This window comes from Cricetulus griseus, chromosome 2 (genome assembly GCF_003668045.3).
Source record: "Cricetulus griseus strain 17A/GY chromosome 2, alternate assembly CriGri-PICRH-1.0, whole genome shotgun sequence".
Taxonomy (NCBI): Eukaryota; Metazoa; Chordata; class Mammalia; order Rodentia; family Cricetidae; genus Cricetulus; species Cricetulus griseus.
In genome coordinates, this window is record NC_048595.1 from 185,724,139 (window position 1) to 185,747,679 (window position 23,541).

At 41.0% G+C, this 23,541-nt stretch overlaps 1 protein-coding gene across 1 annotated transcript in view; it reads right to left on the reverse strand.

The window, feature by feature from the left end:
• The window catches only part of LOC100764301 (synphilin-1), an 80,188-nt gene that overhangs the window by 6,749 nt on the left and 49,898 nt on the right, over window positions 1-23,541 (reverse strand). The window contains exons 6-10 of the mRNA XM_035439037.1: window positions 19,846-19,971; window positions 11,359-11,528; window positions 4,839-4,931; window positions 2,144-3,203; window positions 891-961 (exon numbers count right to left, since the gene is read on the reverse strand). Coding sequence (XP_035294928.1) covers window positions 891-961; window positions 2,144-3,203; window positions 4,839-4,931; window positions 11,359-11,528; window positions 19,846-19,971 — 1,520 coding nt within the window. The remainder of the gene's footprint in view (window positions 1-890; window positions 962-2,143; window positions 3,204-4,838; window positions 4,932-11,358; window positions 11,529-19,845; window positions 19,972-23,541) is intronic.

Sequence of the window (23,541 nt, forward strand, 5' to 3'; positions counted from 1 at the left end):
GGAAACTTTGTATTTTGAACTAAAATCTGTATGTATAGTAAACACATTCTTTGGGGGATTCTGGAGGAGCGCTGAATACCATGTCATAATTTTTAAATTATTGAAATGTTTTAAAACCAACAGTTTGCTTTTAAAATGGGTTTTGAAGTTAAACACTTCTCAAATAACCCAGTCAAAAGGCACTGGCCACATTAACTTAGGCTATTTCCCTGTCAGTCCAGCCACTTCCTGCCAGGTCTGCAAACATGCTGCACCTCAGAAGGATTTTGCCCAAGGAGGAGTGCCAGTCACTGGCTACAGGCTCCTCTTTCTTGTACATACATAGTCCAAGCATTTGCACTTGTGAACATTTTGCTGAAGGAAGGCCCTTAATTTATTGGTGGACCTTCATCAGAATGGCTTCTGCACTGGAAATGGTTCTGTGCTAAGTGAGAGAGCTTCTGCACAGTCAGAGACATGCTTCTCCTGAGATTAAGAGAGTGACGATGAAAGGCTGAAGCCCCTGCTCACACTCCAACTTCTAATTTCTGACGGGCAGCTGATCCCTTCTACCCATGACTGAACCTAATTTCCATACTTGGCATCATGCTCCCTTAAAATGAACACTGAAAGTCCAAAGTGAAATGAGAAACACAGTGAGTTCATGCATAGAGTAGATTCTCCTGACTGACACTAGTGAAAAGCCCCTTCAATGGCTACCAGCTACCTTCGCAGGACCTAGTTGTCACCCAAACCCATCCCATATCTCTTTGGTGGGGAGAGAGTTGTGAGTTTCTTCCCCCTTGGTGTTTATCCCCTGCTTAAAAGTGTTATAGATTCATCATTTGAAAGCTCATGCAACTCCAAGCAAAGGCATGGCAGTGCCTCACAGTGCACCCCATGCCACATACCGTGCATAGTCACGCAGATGCTCCTCAACCAGCACATTAGAGGGAAGATAGATACAGCTGCTGTACATCTCCTAGAGAAGTGCAATGAAGAATTATCTGAAGACATGCAACAAGCTCAGCCCATGCACAGGTTCTGGTTAATGCAAAGCATGCAAGACACATTACGGGGAATGTTCTTAGGAAACTGTGGAAATGATTTTAATGTTATTGCCAACCCTGAGACTCTATTAAGTTATTTAGAAAAAAATAGGCTTTAAGTTTTTAATACAAAAAGCCCGGTGTCATAGCTGGAGTGTGCCCTTTCTAGACATGGTAAGGTCTTTCATAGCAATGGAGTTGGTAGATAATTTAAAAGTCAGTGATGAGGCAGTTGAGGAGATATTAACTAAAACTGGGTTTGGTATCACAGTAAGAAATACAGACCATTCTTAAGACTGTTGCAATAGGATTTAACAACCTAATGAAGGAAAATGATAAGCTTTTGACACTACTGGGCGGTTTAGTAAATGCAACAATGAATGATCCCAGGCATTCCTTCGACAGGGAGTTTCTGCATTTTGGCTGCTATACTGTTTTTGGTGGCTTGACAATCACAGAGCATGCAGAAATCATTGCCTAAAAAGATGTTCCTATTTCTTCTTTGTGAGATGTGAATTACAGATGGGTTTCCAAGAAATGCTGTTATAAATGACTTCACAGTGCATCCTACCATCTCCTATATACTGGCAAGCACTCCAGTCTCTCCAGTATCTAATCTACACCTAGAGGTCTGTGTAGTATCATGCCATGTGGCATTCTGGGTGGGGGGGGGCGTTGGTTTGTTTCAAAGGTCATTTGAGTTGAGTAGTTTAGAAACTGGGTTCCTGTTTGTATGCCTTTAAGTTGGGCTTGGGAGTACCCAGTCCACGAGAACAAACTCTTCTTAAGGCAGAATCAGTGCCAACAAAGGACTTATTTTATGCTGACTGGTGGTTTCATCTTGTATAAACGCCTCCTAGCTTACAACCCTTAAAACCAAAAGCATGAGAAAAAGGGATCAGACCTAATCTGTGATTTTTTTAAACCCACTTCTCTCTGCATTCTTTAAAGTAAGTGCAAGGGTATATATCTTAACCTGGCATATTTCATTACAAAATGTATGGATTTATGAATTTTGGGGTGACCCTCTCAAGGTGGCACAAGTCAGTAATTTGGGCTTCAACAATAACACCATCAATGAAACGTCATATAAACAGTCTCCAAATAGCACTCACTGCCTTATTCTTCCCTTTGCTACCAGGGCTCACAGGGTTTCCCTTGGTATCTGCTGTCTTCCTTCCAAGTGATGTTAAGGGCAGTGTGCAGGTCTTCAGCTGGTTGGCTGGCTGGTAGTTATTATTGTTGTTTTGATTACCACTTAAAGTTTCCATGATGGATCGGAAGGTTCCAAAAGGCCTTTTCATTTGTTCCCCTGATTCACTAGTCCTCTGGGGGGCCCTGACTCTATCTTTGTCTTTTTCTCCATTTAGTTCAAGGCTAGTTTGCTCCACTTGCACAACAGGCTCCTCAAAGGTAACTCTGAGTTTTGAGTTTTGGGATGTCCGGCGCTTGGATGATGGAGACTTGAGGGCACTCTTGGGGCTTGTGGCAACTTTCTGGGCAGTGGAGCTGTCAGGACTGGACTGACTGGGGTCTGCAGAAGGCTGAGTTGGAGAAGTCATCCCCAAACCTGGACAATGGGAGTCCAAGTCTGGTTCACTGCTCTCTGAAGTAGGAGATGGGCTGTGCCCATCCAAGGATTTGGAGGCCTTCGTACTGAAAGGAAACCTGCGTCCTGATGCCAGGGAGTGTTTCTTTATCATCAGGTGTAAGCTTTCCGTGCTGTCCATATTCTCCACACTCTCCACAATGGGCTGTGGCCTGGGTCTGTCTGCTCTTCTCACAGGAGTATTTTTGGGGTCTTCAGAATTGTTTGAGTCTGTATCAGACTCGCTCAATGATCGCTGCATCAGCTGCCTCAGCCTGGCTAGCTTCAGCTCCCTCTTCTCTAGAGGTATCTTTTTCGAATTCCTAGAGGATGCCTGAGCATCCTGGAATTCCAATGACAGCTTTTCCTGGTTGCAGACATTCTCTGAGATTTCTTTCCCCAATAACTGACGTAGGATTTTATCAGAGTCTTCATCTTTTCCTTTGGTTCTAGCCCTGCTGGATGCTGACAAGCTTCCAAGAACTTGTATTCCCTCCTGGGCTCCGGGTTTGCTCTTGCCTGTAGCCTCATCATCTGCATCTAGAATTTTCCACTGGGACTTTCTAGAAGCTGGTGATGAGGGTGAACTGAAAGGAAGATGAAGGAAATGTGAGATTATTTCCTTTCCTACTGCACTAAATGCAGCCATAAGTCTTTGCACGACCTTTAATATGGTGAGCAACTTATGGAAAACAAGATTGGAGTCACTCAATGGTTTTTCAGAACAATTAGCAAAGACTCCATTCTAGCAACTGTAGCCAGAGCATAAGACACCCCAACCTTCATGGCTATAAAATTTGTTTGTTTTAGTATTTACCCACCACTTGGTATTAATTTCCTCACTTCTGTTTTCAACAATATAATAAAGATATAAGTCCTTACCATCCTGAGTGAGGTAACCCTGTCACAAAAAGACAAACATGGTATGTACTCACCCATATATGAATTTTAGACATAGAGCAAAGGATTACCAGCCTACAATCCTCTTCACCAAAGAAACTAAGAAACAAGAAGGACTCTAAGAGAAAAATGCATGGACCCCAGAGAATGGGAAGAGACAGGATCTCCTGACCTAACTGGGAGCATGAGGGTAGGGGAGAGGGAGCTGGCGGAATGAGAAGAGTAGAAGAGGAGGGGAGAGGAGGAAATAGAAGAGCAGAAATGTTGAATGGGGGGAAAGAATAGAGGAGAGCAGGATGAGAGATACCATAACAGAGGGAGCCATTATAGGTCTGAGGAGAGATCTGGCACCAGGGAGATTTCCAGAGATCTACAAGGATGACACTAACTGACAATCTAGGCAATGGTGGAGAGGATAACCTAAATTCCCTTCCCCTATAATGAGACTGATGACTACTTTATATGCCATCCTAGAGCCCTCATCCAGTGGCTGATGGAAGCAGAGGCAGACACCCACAGATACACACTGAACTGAACTCGGGAATCCAGTTGCAGAGAGGGAGGAATGAAGATCAAAGGGGTTGGGACCAGGCTGGTGAAACCCACAGAAACATCTGGCCTGAACAAGGGGAAGCACATGGACCCCAGACTGTTGTCTGAGAGGCTAGCATGGGACTGATCCAGACCCCTGAAAATGGATGTCAATGAGGAGGCCTTCACACTCTATGGGGCCCCTGGTAGTGGATCAGTATTTTTTCCTGGTGTAAGAAGGGACTTTGAGGACCCATTCCACATGAAGGGATGCTCTCTTGGCCTGGACACATGGGGGAGGGCCTAGGCCCGGCCCAGGATGATGTGGTGGACTTTGGGGAGCACCAGTGGAGGGCCCTACCCTTCCTGAGGAGTGGAGGGGGGATGGGGTGGGGGTACATGGGGAATTTGAGGGGAGGGTTGGGGGGAAGGGGAAGGACAGGGAGAAGGGATTGACATGTGAACCAAGCTTGTTCCTAATTTGAACTAATTTTAAAAAAGAAGATAGATGGAAAAAAGGATATATGTCCTTATTCTCATTTACAGGTCAGACAACAAAAGAGAACATGACTTGTTAGTAGTGTGGCATAAAGAAATAGAAAAGCTGGAGATTATTTCAGGTACTGTGACCACAGACATAGATTTTTCATTGTGATACCTTTTAATTTATTTTTATAAGAGTAAAATGTATTCTGAGGTCATTTTCTTGAAAAACATGAAATGAAAGACTAGAGGAAGATTTAAAGAATTCAAATATCCAACAATTCAAATACAAACATGACTGGTATTACCTGGGTGAGGAAGGAAGTGATTTGCCCTCTGATTTTTGGGCTTCTAGAAGTTGCTGGAGTTGGTTCTGCAATGTGACATGCTCTACTGTTTGCCTGCAAGAAACAACCATAGAACACAGTGTTTGATGCATGGCCACTGTCAAAACTAGAGGGAGAAGAATTTTCATGAAAAGGTAGTAGATGGCAATCAGTTTAAAGCCGTAAAAGTGTTTGGCCTTCATTCTTATGGTTCAGAAAGTTTTCCAAGGAAGCAATCAAAGGTATTAAAAAAAGGCATTTAATGTTTATGGTTGTGACAAACTTCGAGGAAACCAATAGCTTATCAGTAAGAGTGAAGTAATTCCAATCATTTCTGCAATGGCAATCAATAAAGCATTACTTGAGTATTGAATACTTATGAATATATTAAAACTTGTCTAGTATCTGTATGTATATATTATACTCTACTAGTCTTAAGTGAAAAAATATTAAAAACCACTATGTGTAATACAGTCTCCTTTGTGTGTGTTTGTGCATGTGTGTGTGCAGGTGGAGACCAGAAGTTGCTGTTAAATGTCTTCCTCAGTTGCTCTCCACCTTAGTATTTGAGACAGGGTTTCTCATTGAACTTGGAGCTCATGGTTCAGCTATCATGGATGGACAGCAGGATTCAGGGACCATCCTGCCTATGCCTTGCAACCCTAGGATTTATGGATGTGAGCTGCTAAGCCAGTTACAATTTAGGAAAAATTTCTCTTCCGTATCAACAGAACAGAAATCTAGAAGGATGTATTTCAGAATCATACTGATATTTTCTAAACTACTTTGTTGTTTGTTTTCTTTTGAGATAGGATCCCTAGATGGCTTGGAAATTGCAATGTAGACCAGTTTGGCCTTGAACCCACTGAGATCCAAATATGTCTGCCTCCTTAGCTCTGGGATTAAGGGCATGAGACACTTTGCCTAGAAATATTTGGATTTTTATAGGTATTTATAAGAGTTTACTAATCTTAAAAATATAAGTAAATGGAACACAAAATCCCTATGTGTACTTTGGGTAGCAAATAGCTTTGTACTCTCTTATATAAAGAAAAAATAATGCACAATAACACTTCATTTCCTCTGGACATAAGAGTATGTGTATCCATGGGGAAGGGCCTAAGCCTGGCCCAGGATGATGTGGTAGACTTTGGGGAGCCCCTTTTGAGGGCCTTATCCTGCCTGGGGAGTGGTGAGGGGATGGCTAGGGGCAGGTGGGATGTTGGGGGGAGGGGAGGGAGAGGGAGAAGGAATTGACATGTGAAGCAAGCTTGTTCCTAATTTGAACTAATAAAAAAAAAGAGTATAGTATCAGAATGTGCTTTTAAGTTAAGAAAATAGGCTAAAAGTCACAGTTACAGGAAGAAAAACATCACTTAAGATATATATTAATTATTATTATAGGAATTGGTATAAATTAATCAAATTGACTCTTTTCTTCTTTTGAGACAGGGTCTCATTCTGTAGCCTTGGGTGGCCAGGGGCTCACCATTTAGACTTGTTTGGTCTTGAACTCATAGAGCTCCTTCTGCCTCAGCCTTCCAAGTGCTGTGCTTAAAGCAAATTGACTCTTATTCTACAGGAATGAGAAGCATTTATTGAACACAGTAAGCAGTGTTAATACAGTCCCCCAAGAATGTTCATCCATGTCCAAATATGTCACATTACACGGCAAAAGGGAAGTGACATTGTCTACATGTTAAAATAGGAAGGTTTTCTGGGTGGTCTATCCTACTCATTCAAGCCTTTTACAGTGGGGAAGAGGTTAGAAGTATGGAAAGGACTTGACTCTGCTGCAGCTGTCATACACAGAGAAAGGAGATTATGGGCTACAGGATGCAGCTGGGGGTGACCCCACCTACCTGTCAGAGGTTAGCAGGAACCTAGTTATCCAAATGCAAGAAGCTGATTCTATAACAATCTGAAGGAGCAGAACACTCACCCTACAGCTTGTGTTATAGGAAATTGGACTGTCGACACCTAGATCTTAGCATGACAAGATCCCTGCTGACATCCTAACTTATACAAATATATGGTAAACTTGCCCTATGTTGTCACGAATTTTATGATAATTTGTTATAAACAATAGGAAATATATATAGTAAGCATCAAAATGGTAGCAGCTCTCATGAACCAGGACATAGAACTAAATGGAGGGTTGTAAGTGTTCTTACAATGGCTACATTATCTTAGGTATGGACTGGAGGAAGCCTTGCAGGGCCTTGCTGTGTATACTCAACAACTATGTTTGTCTGAAAGTATGTCTGTGAAGTCAGAGCCTGATAACATCTTCCACAAGTTCCAAGCATCTTTTTCTCAGAAGCAGTTAGCATTATTTCTAAACATTCATCTCTAAAACCAAGCCAGGTCTGTAATCTTACTTCATCTCATCCATTCTGCCAAACTCACTGAGTCAAACTTAGTCTTAGGCTTGGAGAGATGGCTCAGAGGCTAAGAACATCTGATGTTTTTGTAGGAGACTTGAGTTTGATTCCCAGCACCCACCCTGGTAACTTGCAATTCCAGTTAGGGGACTTGCACATATGTGGTGTATGGATATACGACTTAGGCACACACACATACACATAAAATAAGAACCAAAATAAATCTTTAACAACGATAATAGAAACAAACCACAAAGTTGTACAAAGCAGGACCTAGTAAACTCTTAAAGGACCGCTTAGCCCACATCTCAGGCTTGGGGAGTCACTAAGTTTTTAGAACAACTACTCACCTCTATCTTTGTAGCATGACTTTAACCTTGCATAACACACAGATGAACATGTGTGGCTGTGTGCCAACTAAACTACTTAAAAAATTAGGTGGTGAGCAGACTTTGCCCAGTTTACCATTTCCTGACACCAGCTTAATATAGGACTAAATACATCCCATTTTGTTAGTTGAGATACATACTGTGTGTGGGGGGGGGGCTATTTTAAGAGACAGAAATAGGGGATGGAGTGATGGCTCAGCAGTTAAGAGCATTAACTGCTCTTCCACAGGACCTGGGTTTGAATCATAGCACCCACATAGTGGCTTGTAACCATGTATAACTCCGGTTCTAGGGGATCCAATGGCCTCTTCTTCAGGTACCAGGCACAGACTCAGTTCACAGACATACGTGCAGACAAAAACCCATACATGGAAAAAAAATAAAACAAAAATTATAAAAAACAAACATGAACACAGACATTGTTAAGAAAGGTCAGGCACCCTCAGAACATGAATGAACTAGTGGGCTAGGGAAAGGTGCACACTCAAAAGGTGGCAGAGGACGATTATATAGTCGACTTTTGAAAGACTGGGTGTCTTTTAGGAATTATGACAGAATTTAAAAATCTCTTTTGACACCAGTTGTGTTGACTGTCAGCTGGAACACAAGAACAGCTGAGGACCCTCGTAGTCTCTAGATTCGAAGGAAGCTTCCAGAAAGGCTCAATCAGCCTTAATCACAGAGACACAACTGTGTTTTTGTACTGTGTCAGTGTGCCAGGATTGCTGTAAGGGTATCACAAGCCTGGTGGCTTAAACAAAAGGAAATGTTAAAAAGATTTTTTTTTTATTTTATGTGTCTGTGTGAGCACCTGCATGCATATATGTGCACCATGTGTGGGCCGTGCACTCTCAGAGGTCCTAAGAGCGTGTCAGATCACTTGAATCACATGATGTAGGTGATGGGAATGGTCTTCTTAAGAGCATCATGCTTTTAACTACTGAACCATCTCTCCAGTCCTAGTCAACAGCATTCATAAACTCACAGTTTGGGAGGCCTAAGTCATCTAAGAGAAAGACAGCCATGTTGGGTCCTTTTGAGGGCCATGATGGTGTCTATCCCATGCCTGTCTCCTACAGCCAGTTTTTATTGGAAAACTCTGGTTTCATGGTTTGTGGATATTTTCCCATGAACCCTGCCTTCATGTTCGTATGACAGAGCCTTTGTGTGTATGCCCCTCTCCATTATTTATAGGGATTCGACTCACCCTTATGACCCCACTGGGACTCGATATCTTCTGTGAATATCTGATTTCCAACTAAGGCTATGCTGAAATATTAGCATTTAGTACCTTCCTGGGGAGACAGAATTCTATTCCAAATACTTAGACTTACTAACAGGGACATCAGTAGAGTTGAGGTTTGCCATTTCTAGACAATAACAATGGCCACAAAGGATCTGGGAACAGTATTCTAAGAAGAAGGAGAAGCACTCAAGTCTAACTGTCCCCAGAGCTCACAGTGGGCAAATCCCGGTGTTTTCAAACTTTGGAAATTATTTCTCTCCCTTCCCCTGTTACTAGGTCCCACACATAAAGGACATAGAGCTCTGTGGCTGCTTCATGGACTTCCCTATATACTTCTGGGTTTGCTCATTTCACTGAAGTACATAATTCACAAGATCAATGAACCCAAGAGCATCTCACATCGTTTATGTTGTCACTGGGCTAACACCATTTGCCCACAGCATCTGGATTTCAAGACAACTGAATGGTTGCCATCTGTCAGTGTACAGGGATCGCTTATTCCAGGATAACTCTCACAGAGAGCGGCCAGGACCTTGAATTTGTGAAGTTCATCAATAAAACAGCAAAACAGCTATGTAACTCATAAAAAATTTTCAGAGTCTGTGTCATAAAAGCTGAGATTGGAAAAAGTCCATTTTCCAGATGTGAAATTTTAGGGAAAATATTCTATGGGATGTTTTTAAAGCTCCTCTTTATGAGTATGTCCATTCATCACTGGAGGGAGTGGATGATACTACAGCATTTTTGGAACGGCATTGAGTAACAATCTCCTTACATCCCAAGATGTTAGAATTGAACTCAGGGCCTCTGCATGTCAGACAAGTGCTCTATCACTGAGTTATAACCCCAGCCTCTCTGATTTTTAAAATGAATGCCTCTTATTCTAGCTACTCTTTTATTCAGAAAGCTATGGGAATACATAAAGATTTATGTAAGAGTCTGTTTACTGTGGAAAAATAACTTAATGAGTTATTGGGTTGTTAACTAATATATACCCTTCCTTCAACTACTGTGAGATCTTGAAGTCTGCCCACACTCACCTGTCAAGGAGAAGTTTTGTTTAACTGACAGAGTATTCTTGGAGGAAATCTTTTATATTTTAGCCTTTAAACTCAGATTATATGCTAGCAAGATGAGGGACACTAGAGGCTTGGAGGGCATGTAGGGAGACAAGGGGTTGCCTGAGCTCAGGAAAGGCACAGGTAGTCCAAGGCCACATCATAGTTCTACACGACCCATATCAGCAATCAGTTCAGGCTCTGATCCATCCTGGCCATTTCCTCATCCATGTAAGTCGTAAATAGGATACATTTGTTTTTCTTACTAAACTCTGGTAGAGGGCTGAAGAGATGACTTAGTTGTTAAAAGCACTGGCTGCTCTTCTAGAGGACCCTGGTTTGGTTTCCAGCACCCACAAGTGCTCACAGTGGCTCACAACTGTCTGCAACTCCAGTTTCAGGAGATCTGATCACACCATATTATGGCCTTTGTGGGCAGCGAGGACACACAGAGTGCACAGACAAACATTCAGGCAAAACATTCATGCACACAACATAAAAATATTTTTAAAAACTAGAATAGATTCATCACCCACTATATTGTACTATACTATATTATAAATATCACTATTAAATTATATGAATATGCATATATATTTTAGGTTTTTCTTCTAAAATTCAGTTTAATACTTAACGGTTTTTGTCCTTCTAATCTGTCAAACCTTTTGGAATCCTGATTCTAATTACCATGAAAACTCCCTTAATCTGACAGCTGTCAGATTTCTAAGGACTGAGGTAGGTTCCTAACTAACTCCTTAATTCTTTCTAGGCTGTATGCTGTCCCATCTTCTTCAAGTATTTATGATGTTGTCACATTCCAGAAATGCTTCTCTGACATCTGATAGGCAATGTGTCCCAGTTTAGTAATCCATCAAGCAAAGGACTGACTTTAAGAAGTGACATTTATATTCTGAAAGCTAATTATAACCTGGCTTCATTTTTTCCAACAAATTTCTGTTGATAAGTATTAAGACACTTATATCTGTAATTTCCCAAAGACACACTTTCCTTCTTGAGAAAACTGAAAGTGGAGCCATTTCTAGCCTTCCCTCTCTCACACTCCTCGTGATTTCATACATGAAGGATGACAGGACAGAGAGGATGCTTGTGTGCTGCTCAAGCCCTGATATGACACATCCCTGAGGTGACAGGAATGCAGACGAATGTTCCCTCTTGACAATGACTGGGATCCCAGTTGGTGGGCTTGCTCTGCACTCTATGGCTTAATACCCTTTGCCTCTTTAGAGCTGGTATGTTAAGCATGAACACAGGCTGTGAGCATCTTAGGATGGAAGAAGTCAAGATGAGAATGCCCAGCCTCCCTTCATAACTAGAATGAAGGGAACTCTCCAAATCCCTTGGCTGAAATCTAAGCACAACAAATACAGGCAGATTTTGTTCCCTAAGAATCAAGAGGCCACTTACTCTTTTAGCTGCTTGGTCAACTTTACCACTTGTGAGGCCAGTGACATGCAGGTTTCCACTACCACTAGGTACCTCGAGCACAGGGTATGCCCATGCCGTTCAGCACTCTGGGAGGGCTTTTCCCCAGCGTGGTTCTGCATAGTGACATTTGCTCCATACTCCACCAGGGTCTGCCAGAAAATACAAAAACATGTCATTGTACCAGGACTTTCTTTTTATTAAACAGATTGTATGTGTGTGAGTGCATGCGTGTGTGTGTGTGTGTGTGTGTGTGTGTGTGTGTGTGTGTGTGTGTGTGTGTATGTGTGTGTGTGTGTGTGTGTGTGTGTGTGTCTACTACAGAGGTCAGAAGAGGGCATCGAATTCCCTAGAGATGGAGTTATAGATGGTTGTGAGTGGGTTGGTGTAGGTACCGGGAACCAAACTTGGGACCTCTGGAAGAACAGCAAGCCCCAGAACTTCCTTGAAACATGGTTTTTAAAAATACTATAGCAGAATACTGGGTAGAATTTGTCTCATTATTCCAAAGCCAATTATCAGAGTCCATGGTATTGGGTGGTGATGGGAGATGCCCTTCTGTATATCAGTTTGTCTTATTGGTTGATGAATAAAACACTGTGGCCAATAGAGGCAGGGAGATAGGTGAAACTAGATGAGAATTCTGGGAACCGTAGGCAAAGTCAGTCACCATGTAGGACACCAGAGGAGTAACAGGTCCAGATCCTTCTCTGGTAAGCCAAGACCACGTGGAAATACAAAGAATAATAGAAATGGGTTAATAATTAAGACAGGGCTTGCCAATAAGAAGCCCAAGCTACCAGCCAACAGTTTTATAACTAATATAGCATCCGTGTGTTTATTTGGGGCTGAAGTGGCTGTGGGACCAGGCTGGCAGGAAGAACCATCTGCAACAGGGTGGGAAACTCCGGTTCAGAGAAAAGTGTTGCTGGTGATCTTCCTAGTTGATGCTATTGGCTTCCCTTTGGAGCCAACAACAGTAGGACCAAACGGGTATTACTACTTTCTTCTCCACATGTAGTTTACAGGGAGAGATCCATCAATGCTCCCATCCTGTTTATGAGATGGGCAGTGAAATGTTTGTGGATTTTGTCATTTTGATGGTTGGGGGTTCAAAAGAAAGCGTTCTTAAAGTCAGAGGTGCTGTAGGATGTGGAGAGTGGAATTGTCTGCTTGTTCTTATTCTCTTGGGAAACTGGCTTTGGGATACCACTTGCTAAGCTTTTGTCAGGCTTTCTCGGTTTGGAATAAAATAATCGGAAAGAGATGGTATAGTGGACTGGGGGCACTGTTAAGCAGCTCTCTTGGGCCATGGCAAAGATGCCCATTGAGTAGACTTTGTAGCAAAGAGCTTGGTGTGAGCTTGTCCCTTTCCTGAGATGGTTCTCTAGAGTAGTGAACAGCGGGTGTACCATAGATGGAAGGATGTGTATAGGTTAAAGGAGGTAAAGTTAGAGCCAGATCTCTCATGTCAAGTACCAATGTAGATACTCCAGAGGATCCCTGGAAGCCTCTATACCTGGAGGTTACTGTAGAATACAACATGGAGCAGAGCCAGATGAAGAGGTGACGAAGCAATGACTTCCATGGAGACCATGGCCTTTCCCAGCTGAGTAAGAAGACATGTGAATTTCTTTATACCTTCTCTTTGTTTTTGACAGTGCAGCTGGAATGGGGATGGGTAACATCCCACAAGGTGTTTTAAAAGTCAATCACACCTCATTGTGAGTCCTTCATGTATTCTTAAAGTGTGGAGAAGAATGGCAATGTTTGAATCAGAACTAATTTTGAGGCTTAAAACTGTTTTGGAGTAAAATTTAACAGGCAAAAGCAGGTGGAGAAATTATGGCATTTAGCCAAAGTATCATGAATAAAGGAAAGGGAGACTTGACAGAGCATGGCTGAAACCAATGACCTAAAAACATGAAAATGGTTTCATATTAATACTGTGATGCTGCTAGAGTCTGAAAGGAAGCTGTCACATGAATATTAATAACTTGATGCTCCATGACATAATCTTTGATGACATGATGACACTGAAAACTTCAGCCTCTTTTGGTAGGAATGAGTTCCCCCGCCCACATACACACAAACAGTGCTTGTGTTTAATATCATGGCCTGCTAGACTCACAGGTCATTAACAAGCTTCATTTTCCTCTTAGTTTATGATTGCTCACCATGAAAGGTCAGCTTTCCATAAAGCCACCCCATCCCCTCTCTCTGGGTGTCACGGAGACTCTGTCAGCAAGAAGCCCTGAGAGGCATAGTAGAGACACACACTGCTGTTCCTGCCCTTGACTCGGATCCCTGCAGTTTGCCCTCCATCCTCCCCGGCCCAGCCCCTTTCTCAACCCATAAAGCCCCTACTTGCTCTCGTCCCTCATTGTTACTTTTCTTTAATCTCACGCACAGTGGATAGTTTTCCAAGTTTCCATGGTGCCTTGTGCCATAAACATCTTTTGTGTGAAGCAGAGTGGCAAATGCCCTGGGAGAACAGACTACTCTCCACATAGTAAAAAGAAAATATCTAAGGTATAAGTAGAAACAGTAACATCACCTGGATTTCTTCAGGCTTTAGTCACTTATTAGCTTATGAAATGTTTGCTTTGGGACTATTAAGTGCTGTTTCTTCTAATGAAAAAGATCCATTTTTTTTTTAATTTTCATCCAGTTGTCTGTCTTCCGTAGAAAAACAACACCATTCTTTTAACCATTTTGCATATACTGGTAAGAAATTTGGCTTTCTCTACATGCTACACTTTCTTTCTCATCACTCCTTTTCAGGTCTGTGTCTTAAGTCAGGAGACACACAATTGCCAACCTTGATAAGACACATCCAGATACACTGAATATTTCTTAAGTTAGCTCTCCAAAGAGCAGATGTGTGAGCATAGGTCCTCTAGAGAGCTTCCTGGTGTTCTCTGCATTTTTGCTTTTATTATACTCTTAATATTATATATTCACGGTTTTGACATACATTCTTTTTTAAATAAATAAATCATTTAATATATGAATTATTATGAAAGTTTAGTGGCATTCTACCTTTATTTCACATTTCTGTAAGTTATTTTTAAACTTTGCATATTGCCTGGAGGTTTCTAATTAAGGCCTATTAAACATAGAGGAAACAATGTATTTTTTTCTGTATGTGTTGAGGTTTTTATTACTATTTTAATAATCACTGACTTTTATGTATATTAACAAAATATTAACACATCAAACTTGTGGGTTTTATTATCTTATAATGACCCTAAATTAGCTTTTAAGCTTGAGGAAAGGTGACACTTATCTGCATCAGACTACAGTCAGCTGAGGCAGACAGCTGCTCCAGGAAATCAGGGCATTAAAAGAAAATATATTTAGTAAATAAGCTGACTGGGCATAGACAGTTGTTAAAAACTAAAATGATGTATGTATTTCTGGAGTAAAAGAAGCAGCCTGCTTATGGGAAAGACAGAGGAAGGGAAAAGAGGGAGAGGGTGAAAAGGGAATAGATTTTCACTTGAGACCAAGAACCAGAGAAGGAAAGGGAAGGATCTCTGTTGACAATGATCTCCACTGTGAGTCATTTGCTCTCCCTTCAAATGAAGGACATTCAGACAAAACAGGCTGAAGGTGAAAGGAGAGGGGGAGAGAGAGATAGAAACACAGACAGAGACAGAGAGAATGGAGCACATGATCATGGGCCTCCAGTACCTTAACTACATCCTCATCAGCCTACCTGCATTCTACAGACTCCAACAAGTCCACCACAGATCCTTTTTCTTGAAACCCCACAACCTTCAAGGAAACTGAGATAGGCTTTCCAGGGAGAATGGCAGTGGTCAAAACTTCTGTGACCTATCACATAACCTTTCTGCTTCCACTGGATGGTGAGACCTTCCATAGGGTGTCATCAGATTCTATCATATCCTTTGGGATAGGGCCTAGGTCCACCCCCATGTGTCTTGGCTCAGGGAGTATTCCTCAATGTGGAATGGGCTCCCAAAGTACACACCTGTGCTAGGGATAATGACTGAACAACTAAGGTCCCATAGATTTCCGAGGTTTCCTCACTGAAACCCATGTTCCTGGGATCTGGATTGGTCCCATGCTAGTATCCTAGCTATCAGTCTGGGGAGCAAGAGTTCCCGAAGTTCAGGTCAGCTGTTTCTGTGGTTTTCACCAGCCTGGTCTGGACCCCTTTACTCTTCCTTCATCCTTCTCTGCAACTGGATTCCAGTTCAGTTCAGTGATTAGTTGTGGGTGTCTGCTTCTACTTTCAGCAGCTGTTGGATGAGGGCTATCAGGTGGCATATAAGTCAGTCATCAATCTCATTATCAGGGGAGGGCATTTAAGGTAGCCTCTCCTCTGTTGCTTAGATTATTAGTTGGTGTCATCTTTGTAGATCTCCAGACATTTCCCTAGTACCTATTTCTCTGTAAACCAAAAATGTCTCCTTCTATTATGGTAGTTCCAATCTTGTTATCTTCTATTCTTCCCCTGACTCAACCTTTCTGCTCCCTCATGTCCTCTGCATCCCTCCTCTTCTCCCCTTCTTATTCTCTTAGCTCCCTCCTCCTCTTCCCATGCTCCCAATTTGATCAGGGGATCTTGGGCTTTTCCCCTTCTCCAGGGGACCATGTATGTCTCTCTTAGGGTCCACCTTGTTTACCAGCTTCTCTGGCAGTGTGGATTGTAGGCTGATAATCCTTTACTCTATGTCTAAAAACATGGTATGAGTGAGTACATACCATGTTTGTCTTTTTGTGATTGGGTTACCTTGCTCAGAATGGTTTCTTCGAGTTCCATCCATTTTCCTGCAAATTTCAAGATTCCATTGTTTTTTGTTTTTCTGCTGAGTAGTACTCCATTGTGTAAATGTATCACATTTTCTCTATCCATTCTTCGGTAGAGGAGCATCTAGGCTGCTTCCAGTTTCTGGCTATTATAAATAGTGCTGCTATGAACAACATTGAACAGACGTCCTTGTTGTATGAATGTGCTTCTTTTGGGTATATGCCTAAGAGAGAAATTGCTGGATCTTGAGGTAGACTGATTCCCATTTTCTTGAGGAGTCGCCATACTGATTTTCAAAGTGGCTGTACAAGCAGTGGAAAAGTGTTCCCCTTTCTCCATATCCTCTTCAGCATAAACTGTCATTGGTGTTTTTGATTTTGGCCATTCTGATGGTATCTCTGAGTTGTTTTGATTTGCATTTCCCTGATGGCTAAGGATGTTGAACACTTTCTTATGTGTCTTTCAGCCATTTTAGATTCCTCTATTGAGAACTGTCTATTTAGTTCTGTACCCCACTCTTTAATTGGATTGTTTTGTATTTTGGAGACTAGCTTCTTTAGTTCTTTGTATACTTTGGAGATCAGCCCTCTGTCAGATGTGGGGTTGGTGAATATCTTTTCCCAGTTTGTGGGCTGGCATTTTGTCTTGCTGACTGTGTCCTTTGCCTTACAGAAGCTTCTCAGTTTCAGGAGGTCCCATTTATCAATTGTTGATCTCAGTGTCTGTGCTACTTATGTAATGTTCAGGAAGCAGTCTCCTGTACCAATTAATTCAAGGGTATTTTCCACTTTGTCTTCTAATAGATTCAGTGTGGCTAGATTTATGTTGAGGTCTTTGATCCATTTTGACTTATGTTTTGTGCATGTGTCGATAGGCTTGGATTTATCTGCAGTCTTCTACATGTCCGCATCCAGTTATGCCAGCACCATTTGTTGAAAATGTTCTCTTTGTTCCAGCATATAAATTTGGATTATTTGTCAAAAATCAGGTGTTAATAGGAGTGTGGGTTAATATCATGGTTTTCAACTCTATTCCATTGGTCTACCTGTCTATTTTTATGCCAATACCAAGCTGTTTTCAGAACTATAGCTCTGTAATAGAGCTTGAAGTCAGTGATGGTGAAGTCTCCAGAAATTCCTCTATTGTACAGGGTTGTTTTGGCTATCCTGGGTCTTTTGTTTCTCCATATAAAGTTGAGAATTGTTCTTTCAAGGTCTGTGAAGAATTGTGTTGGGATTTTGATGGGGATTGCATTGAATCTGAGATTGCTTTTGACAAGATTGCCATTTTTACTATGTTGATCCTACCTATCCAAGAGCATGGGAGATCTTTCCATTTTCTGGTATCTTCTTTAATTTCTTTCTTTAGAGAGTCAAAATTCTCATGATACAGGTCTTTCACTTTTTTGGTTAGTGTTGCCCCAAGGTATTTTATGTTGTTTGTGGCAATTGTAAAGGGTGATGTTTCACTGATTTCTTTTCCCAGCAATGTGTCATCGGTATATAGTAGGGCTACAGATTTTTTTTAGTTAATCTTGTATCCAGCCACTTTGCTGAAGGTGTTTATCAGTGGTAGGAGTTCCCTGGTAGAGTTTTTTGGGTCAGTTATGTAGACTATCGTATCATCTGCAAATAGTGAAAGTTTGACTTCTTCCTTTCCGATTTGTATCCCCCTGATCTCCTTTTGTTGTCTTATTGCTCTAGCTAGAACTTCAAGTACAATATTGAAGAGGTATGGAGAGAGTGGACAGCCTTGTCTTGTCCCTGATTTTAGAGGAATTGCATTGAGTTTCTCTCGATTTAATTTGATGTTGGCTGTCGGCTTGCTGTATTTTGCTTTTATTATGTTGAGGTATGTTCCTGTTATCTCTGATTTCTCCAAGACCTTTATCATCATGAAGGAGTGTTGGATTTTGTCAAAGGCTTTTTTGGCATCTAGTGAGATGATTATGTGTTTTTTTTTCCCCTCAGTCTGTTTATATGGTGGATTACATTGATGGATTTTTGTATGTTGAAACATCCTTGCATCCCTGGGATGAAGCCTACTTGATCATGGTGGATGATTTCTCTGATGTGTTCTTGGATTTGATTAGCCAGTATTTCATTGAGAATTTTTGCACCAATATTCATGAGGGATATTGGTCTGTAGTTCTCTTTCTTAGTGTGTCTTTGTGTGTCTTGGGTATCAAGGTTATTGAAGCCTCATAAAAAGAGTTTGGCAACGACCCTTCTGCTTTTATTGTGTGGAATACTTTGAGGAGAATTGGTATTAACTGTTCCTTGAATTTCTGGTAGAATTCTGCACTGAAGCCATCTGGCCCTGAGTTTTGTTTTATTTTATTTTATTTTATTTTTGGTTGGGAGACTTCTGATGACTGCTTCTATTTCATTAGGGGCTATAGGTCTATTTAAGTTGCTGTTCTTGATTTAATTTTGGTAATTGAAATCTGTCCAGAAAATTGTCCATTTCCTTTAGATTTTCAAATTTTGAGGAATATATGTTTTCGAAGTATGAACTGTTGATTCTCTGGATTTCCTCTGTGTCTGTTGTATGACCCCTTCTCATTCCTGATTTTATTGATTTGCTTGTTCACTCTTTGCTGTTTGGTAAGTTTAGATAAAAGTTTGTCTATCCTGTTGATTTTCTCAAAGAACCAACTCTTTGTTATATTGATTCTTTGTATTGTTCTCCTAGTTTCCATTTTATTGAGTTCAGCCCTCAATTTGATTATTTCCTGGTGTCTGTTCCTCCGGGGTGTATTGGCTTCTTTGTGTTCTAAAGCTTTCAGTTGTGCTGTTAATTCTTTAGTGTGATTATTCTACTGTTTCTTCATGTGGGCACTTAGCACTATGACTTTTCCTCTTAGCACTGCTTTCAAAGTGTCCTAAAGGTTTGGGTATATTGTGTCTGCATTCTCATTGGACTAGGAAATCTTTAATTTCTTTTTTAATTTCTTCCTCGACCCAGGAATTGTGCAATTGGGTGTTACTTAATTTCCATGAGTTTGTAGGTTTTCTGTAATTCGTGTTGTTGTTGAATTCTAACTTTAAAGCATGGTGGTCTGATAAGATACAGGGGATTATTTCAAGTTTTTTGTATTGGTTGAGGTTTGCTATGTTTGGCATACATTCTTATGTGATTTTCAGAGCAGCAGGCTTTCACTGCCCAGTGTTCTCTGTCTCAGACGTAGTCTTCCCTTCCCATAGAGACCTTTTACTCACTTAGTGCTCACCTTGTGACTTGGTTCAGTGACCACAATTCTCTCCCTTCCTCTGTGGCTCTGCTTAATAATATTTAACTATCATGTGCACAGAGAACATGAGGTTGCTTGAAAGACATGCTGGGTGACAAGTGTGAGGCTACTTGAGGCTATAGGGTGAAACCTAGACCAATCAAGGCTGAGCCTGGTCTGCTGCAAGCCCAAGGGGATCAATTACTTAAGCCCTCTGACTCTGGGTCTTTTGAATGCATTTGTGAAGTTAAAATCCTACCACAAAGAAAGGAAACCACAGGGCTCCTACTGTCCAGCTTGCTACCCCTACTGTAGAGTATGAAAGATGATTTAGTGCAGGCATTTTCCTAATGAACAAAATTCCTTCCTTTCTTTCTTCCTTCCTTCCTTCCCTCCACTACCCTTGTTTTGTATCTCAAGATACCCCTTCCCAACTGTGAAGCAGAAAACTGTGTACCTGTATGCATCCAAGGTAGCCATGCTGTGAAGCAACATGAACAGCGCTGTTGCCTTCCTGATCCACTTCATCCAGTGAAATGCCTTGTTCTTGCATGAACTGAAGAAGCCACAGGAGTATCTTCTCCTACACACACACACATACACACATACACAAGAGCACTTGGGATTAGCGGACTATCATACAGAGAAGTTGAATACAAAGAAACAGCATTATAACTCACTAGCAGTATGTAACATCAAATATTGCTTATCCTATCAAAAGAAGATTATCATTCAGTATACACTGAAAAGCTGTGGGTCTGACTGTAACACGAAAGATGATCACATAGAAGATTTGAAGGTGGGAAGTTTCCTTGGAAGTGTTCTTGCTACTTATGCTACAGAAAGGGGGAAAAGGTTCACAGAGAGTCTCTGTCTTCATGGTCACACAGCTACACAGATCTGAAGTTGGAACCTGGAGGCAAATCTTTTGATTTTAAATCTCTTAAGGTTACACTTTCAATTCTGTTAATCTGTCTGTCGGCTTCAAGCCGATTATTCCAAAGCCTTAGGCTACCAACACAACTTGATTTACTTTTCCATTTATATTCTTAAACTATGGCCTCCTAATCCTGAACATCCTGCAGTCCATAGGCTGACAACTGTCAAGTTCAAGATAAAGTCGCTGAGACAGAGCAGGAACTTCTTGTCTTTGTCTCTGACCAAATACTGGTGGTTTTTTAAAAAGTATTATTATTATTTTCTTCATGTTAAAGGAAAGGGACCAAAGGCAAAGAGACCAAATCTTTACAAAGCAAAGCCAGAGAGCAGTGAGCCGTCAAGATGTTTCATCGTAATCTGTTTGCAGTTTACCCACTGAATGTTTTGTGGTATTTTCATGCCATGGCTTTTGGGGAAAGCAAGAAGATGGGATTTCACTGTTTTAAAATAGAAGAATTAAATATAAAGTTAAAAAATTGAGAGTGGTAAAAACAACAGCGTGAAGCTTAGTGGGTGGAATGTGACATTTAAGAAGATGATCATGTGTTTGAAATAGCCTTGAACTTCTTCCTTCTTAACCTTTTAAAGGGTTTTCTCCCCTCTGGTTATTTGTTCAGGCTGGCCATGAACTTTTTTTGGATTAAATTTGCCTTCATCTCCCAAACATGCCAGCTAATCTGCTAAAGGAATGTTGGATCCAAACAGCTAACTCCTTTAATGTTTTCCTCTCTGTTGGTGAAAAGGGCACTGTTTTCAAAGGTATCTGACACATGGGGGCAGGAGAAATATTTGTGCCACACTCTGTCCAAAAGAACAAGCTGGAGTAAGACCCCTCAAAAAGCTAAATGAGGAAAATGGAACTGATTCCTACATCTGAGCCAGAATATACTTGGGAGAGCAGGATGAATGCTAGCTGCAGATGTAGAGAGTCAAAGGAGATCTTCAAAGGTCCCCAGAAAACTAGGTGAGGCTGAGCCTGGAGACTCAGGTTGAGAATTAGAAATTGGAGAAGGAAGTCCAGATAGGCTTAACTCTCTTCTTCAAAGGTCAACAGAAACTAAAAATATATTTACAACATTAAGAAGAAAGGGCAATTGGCCTACTTGTATTTTGTAAAGAAATAAAATCTTTCCTGTCATATCATTTGGATGGGTACTTCTCAATGGGACGGCATAAGTGGTCTTCTAATTACATGCATTTAGGATTTCAAGATAGATGGCTAGTTTCCCTTGTTTTCACATAAGATCTTTAACACTCATTATCAGAGAAATTTAGCTCTCATTCTGGGGTACATAGAGATGCAGAGTCCTAGAATGAGATGGTGAGTTATTCGACAAGTTCATTGAAGCATAAGCAGGAGAGAATGACCACTTATCCAACTAAGAAGGCTCTCATTGATGCAAATATGCATTAGATACATATTTAATGACATCTTCCTTCCCTCCTAGCCATTTAATGCTTTCAGATTCCCCCCCCCCGCCTGTGTGTGTGTGTGTGTGTGTGTGTGTGTGTGTGTGTGTGTGTGTGTTGTTCTTCCCCTCCTTTGCAGGAGGAGATGTTGAAGGAGGAATGCAATGTCAGATTTTCAGTTTTTGGTAAATATTGCTTTCAGAGAACATTCTAAGCAGTCACTTGGATAGAGAAGCTTGTCTCTACTGTTTCTATTTTGAAGAATAACTCTCCAATATAAAGTCTGTCCACCTGTCATCTATCAACCCATACATCCATGTATTTATTCAGCTTACATCTATGGACCCAGAACTTTTCTCATATACTTATTTCATCTTCTGAGGATTTTTCTGGCCTTTGGATAACCTGTTTTAGCATTGCAACTTAAGTGCTCTCAAAGGCAATACAAACTCCTTAAAGAGGCAATTAATACATGCAATTTATAAGATGTGCTGAGCAAAGTCTAATAAAAGTTTAATTGAAATATATGTCACAGTTTTATTGCTGGCATCAATAAAATCTCTACAGTTTGTGGTACAACCAGGAGTCAGCTTTGTCTGCAACAATAGACCATCAAACCCAATACAACATCAATTAGAGATTCATCCCATTTACCAAGATGTTAAAATGTTAAAAAAAATAAGTGGTCACCAATACTTTTACATCACTTGTTGTAAGATAAATGTAGGATACAGAGATGTCAAAATGTTGGGGGAAAAGATGCATCTAACAATTAAGTATATCAACGACAAAATACTTTCTTGGTAAGTTTGTCTTATGCTTTACTTAAAGTAAGATAAGTAGATAAACTACACTGATAGCAATAAAATCAACCAATTGGAAGATTTGCCATAGCAGCCAACATTTGTCTAGTTCATACATTGGGCTGGGCAGTGTACTTGTCCTCATTAAGTCTTCAGAACAACTAAGAGGAAAGTTCTCTAGTCATGTCATACAGATAAGGATACAAAGGCACAGGACACACTCTGTTTTCTCTTCTCTTTCCTTGTTTTGAATTCATTTTTTTCTTCTTTCTACAGGCATGCATGCGTGCAAAGCCACCAAGCTGGGACTTGGTAGGATTAAACCCCAGATACCTGGCACTAGGGCTCAGTTATCTTTGTGACTGTTTTCCATCTTCTGGGCTCAAATGCCCAGAAGACTGCTCTTTTCTCCAACAGCTCTGATTCTAGCAGGCATGCTCCTATAGAGCCCTTAGGCTTACAGTAAACTCTGGTTACCTGTCAGTCTGTAGGTGTGGAGCTCTAGTACCTTTTCAAGATCACTACTTGGAGTGTAGATTGATGTTTGTGCTACTCAGGTTTTTTCTGTCAGCAGTGGTAGTAAAAAGCCCATCTGTAACCCGAGGTTTGGGAAGGCTAAAATGTTTGGATCTCAAATTCTCTGTTAACCTATGCTACATAGCAAGTCTCTATCAGGGAACAAAAGCAAAACAGAACATAAACAAAACACAAATAGATTTCTCTACTTTTCTTTCATCTCCAACAACAGCACTTTCAGATTGTTTACTTCTTTCTGCCCCATGACTGTGAAACAATAGTCAATAAAACAAAGTCCAGGAAAGAATCCTTCTCTGGTTAAAGTGAGTCACGGAACAACAACAGAGCATGTAAAAACATCCCCCTCACCATCATGCCCTTCCCTGCCAATGACCATTCACAGGAAACTATGAGCCTGTTCTAGCTTCAAAAAGAATCTTTAAAACATACCAAACATTCTCCAGACAAAAATTTAAAATGAAGGC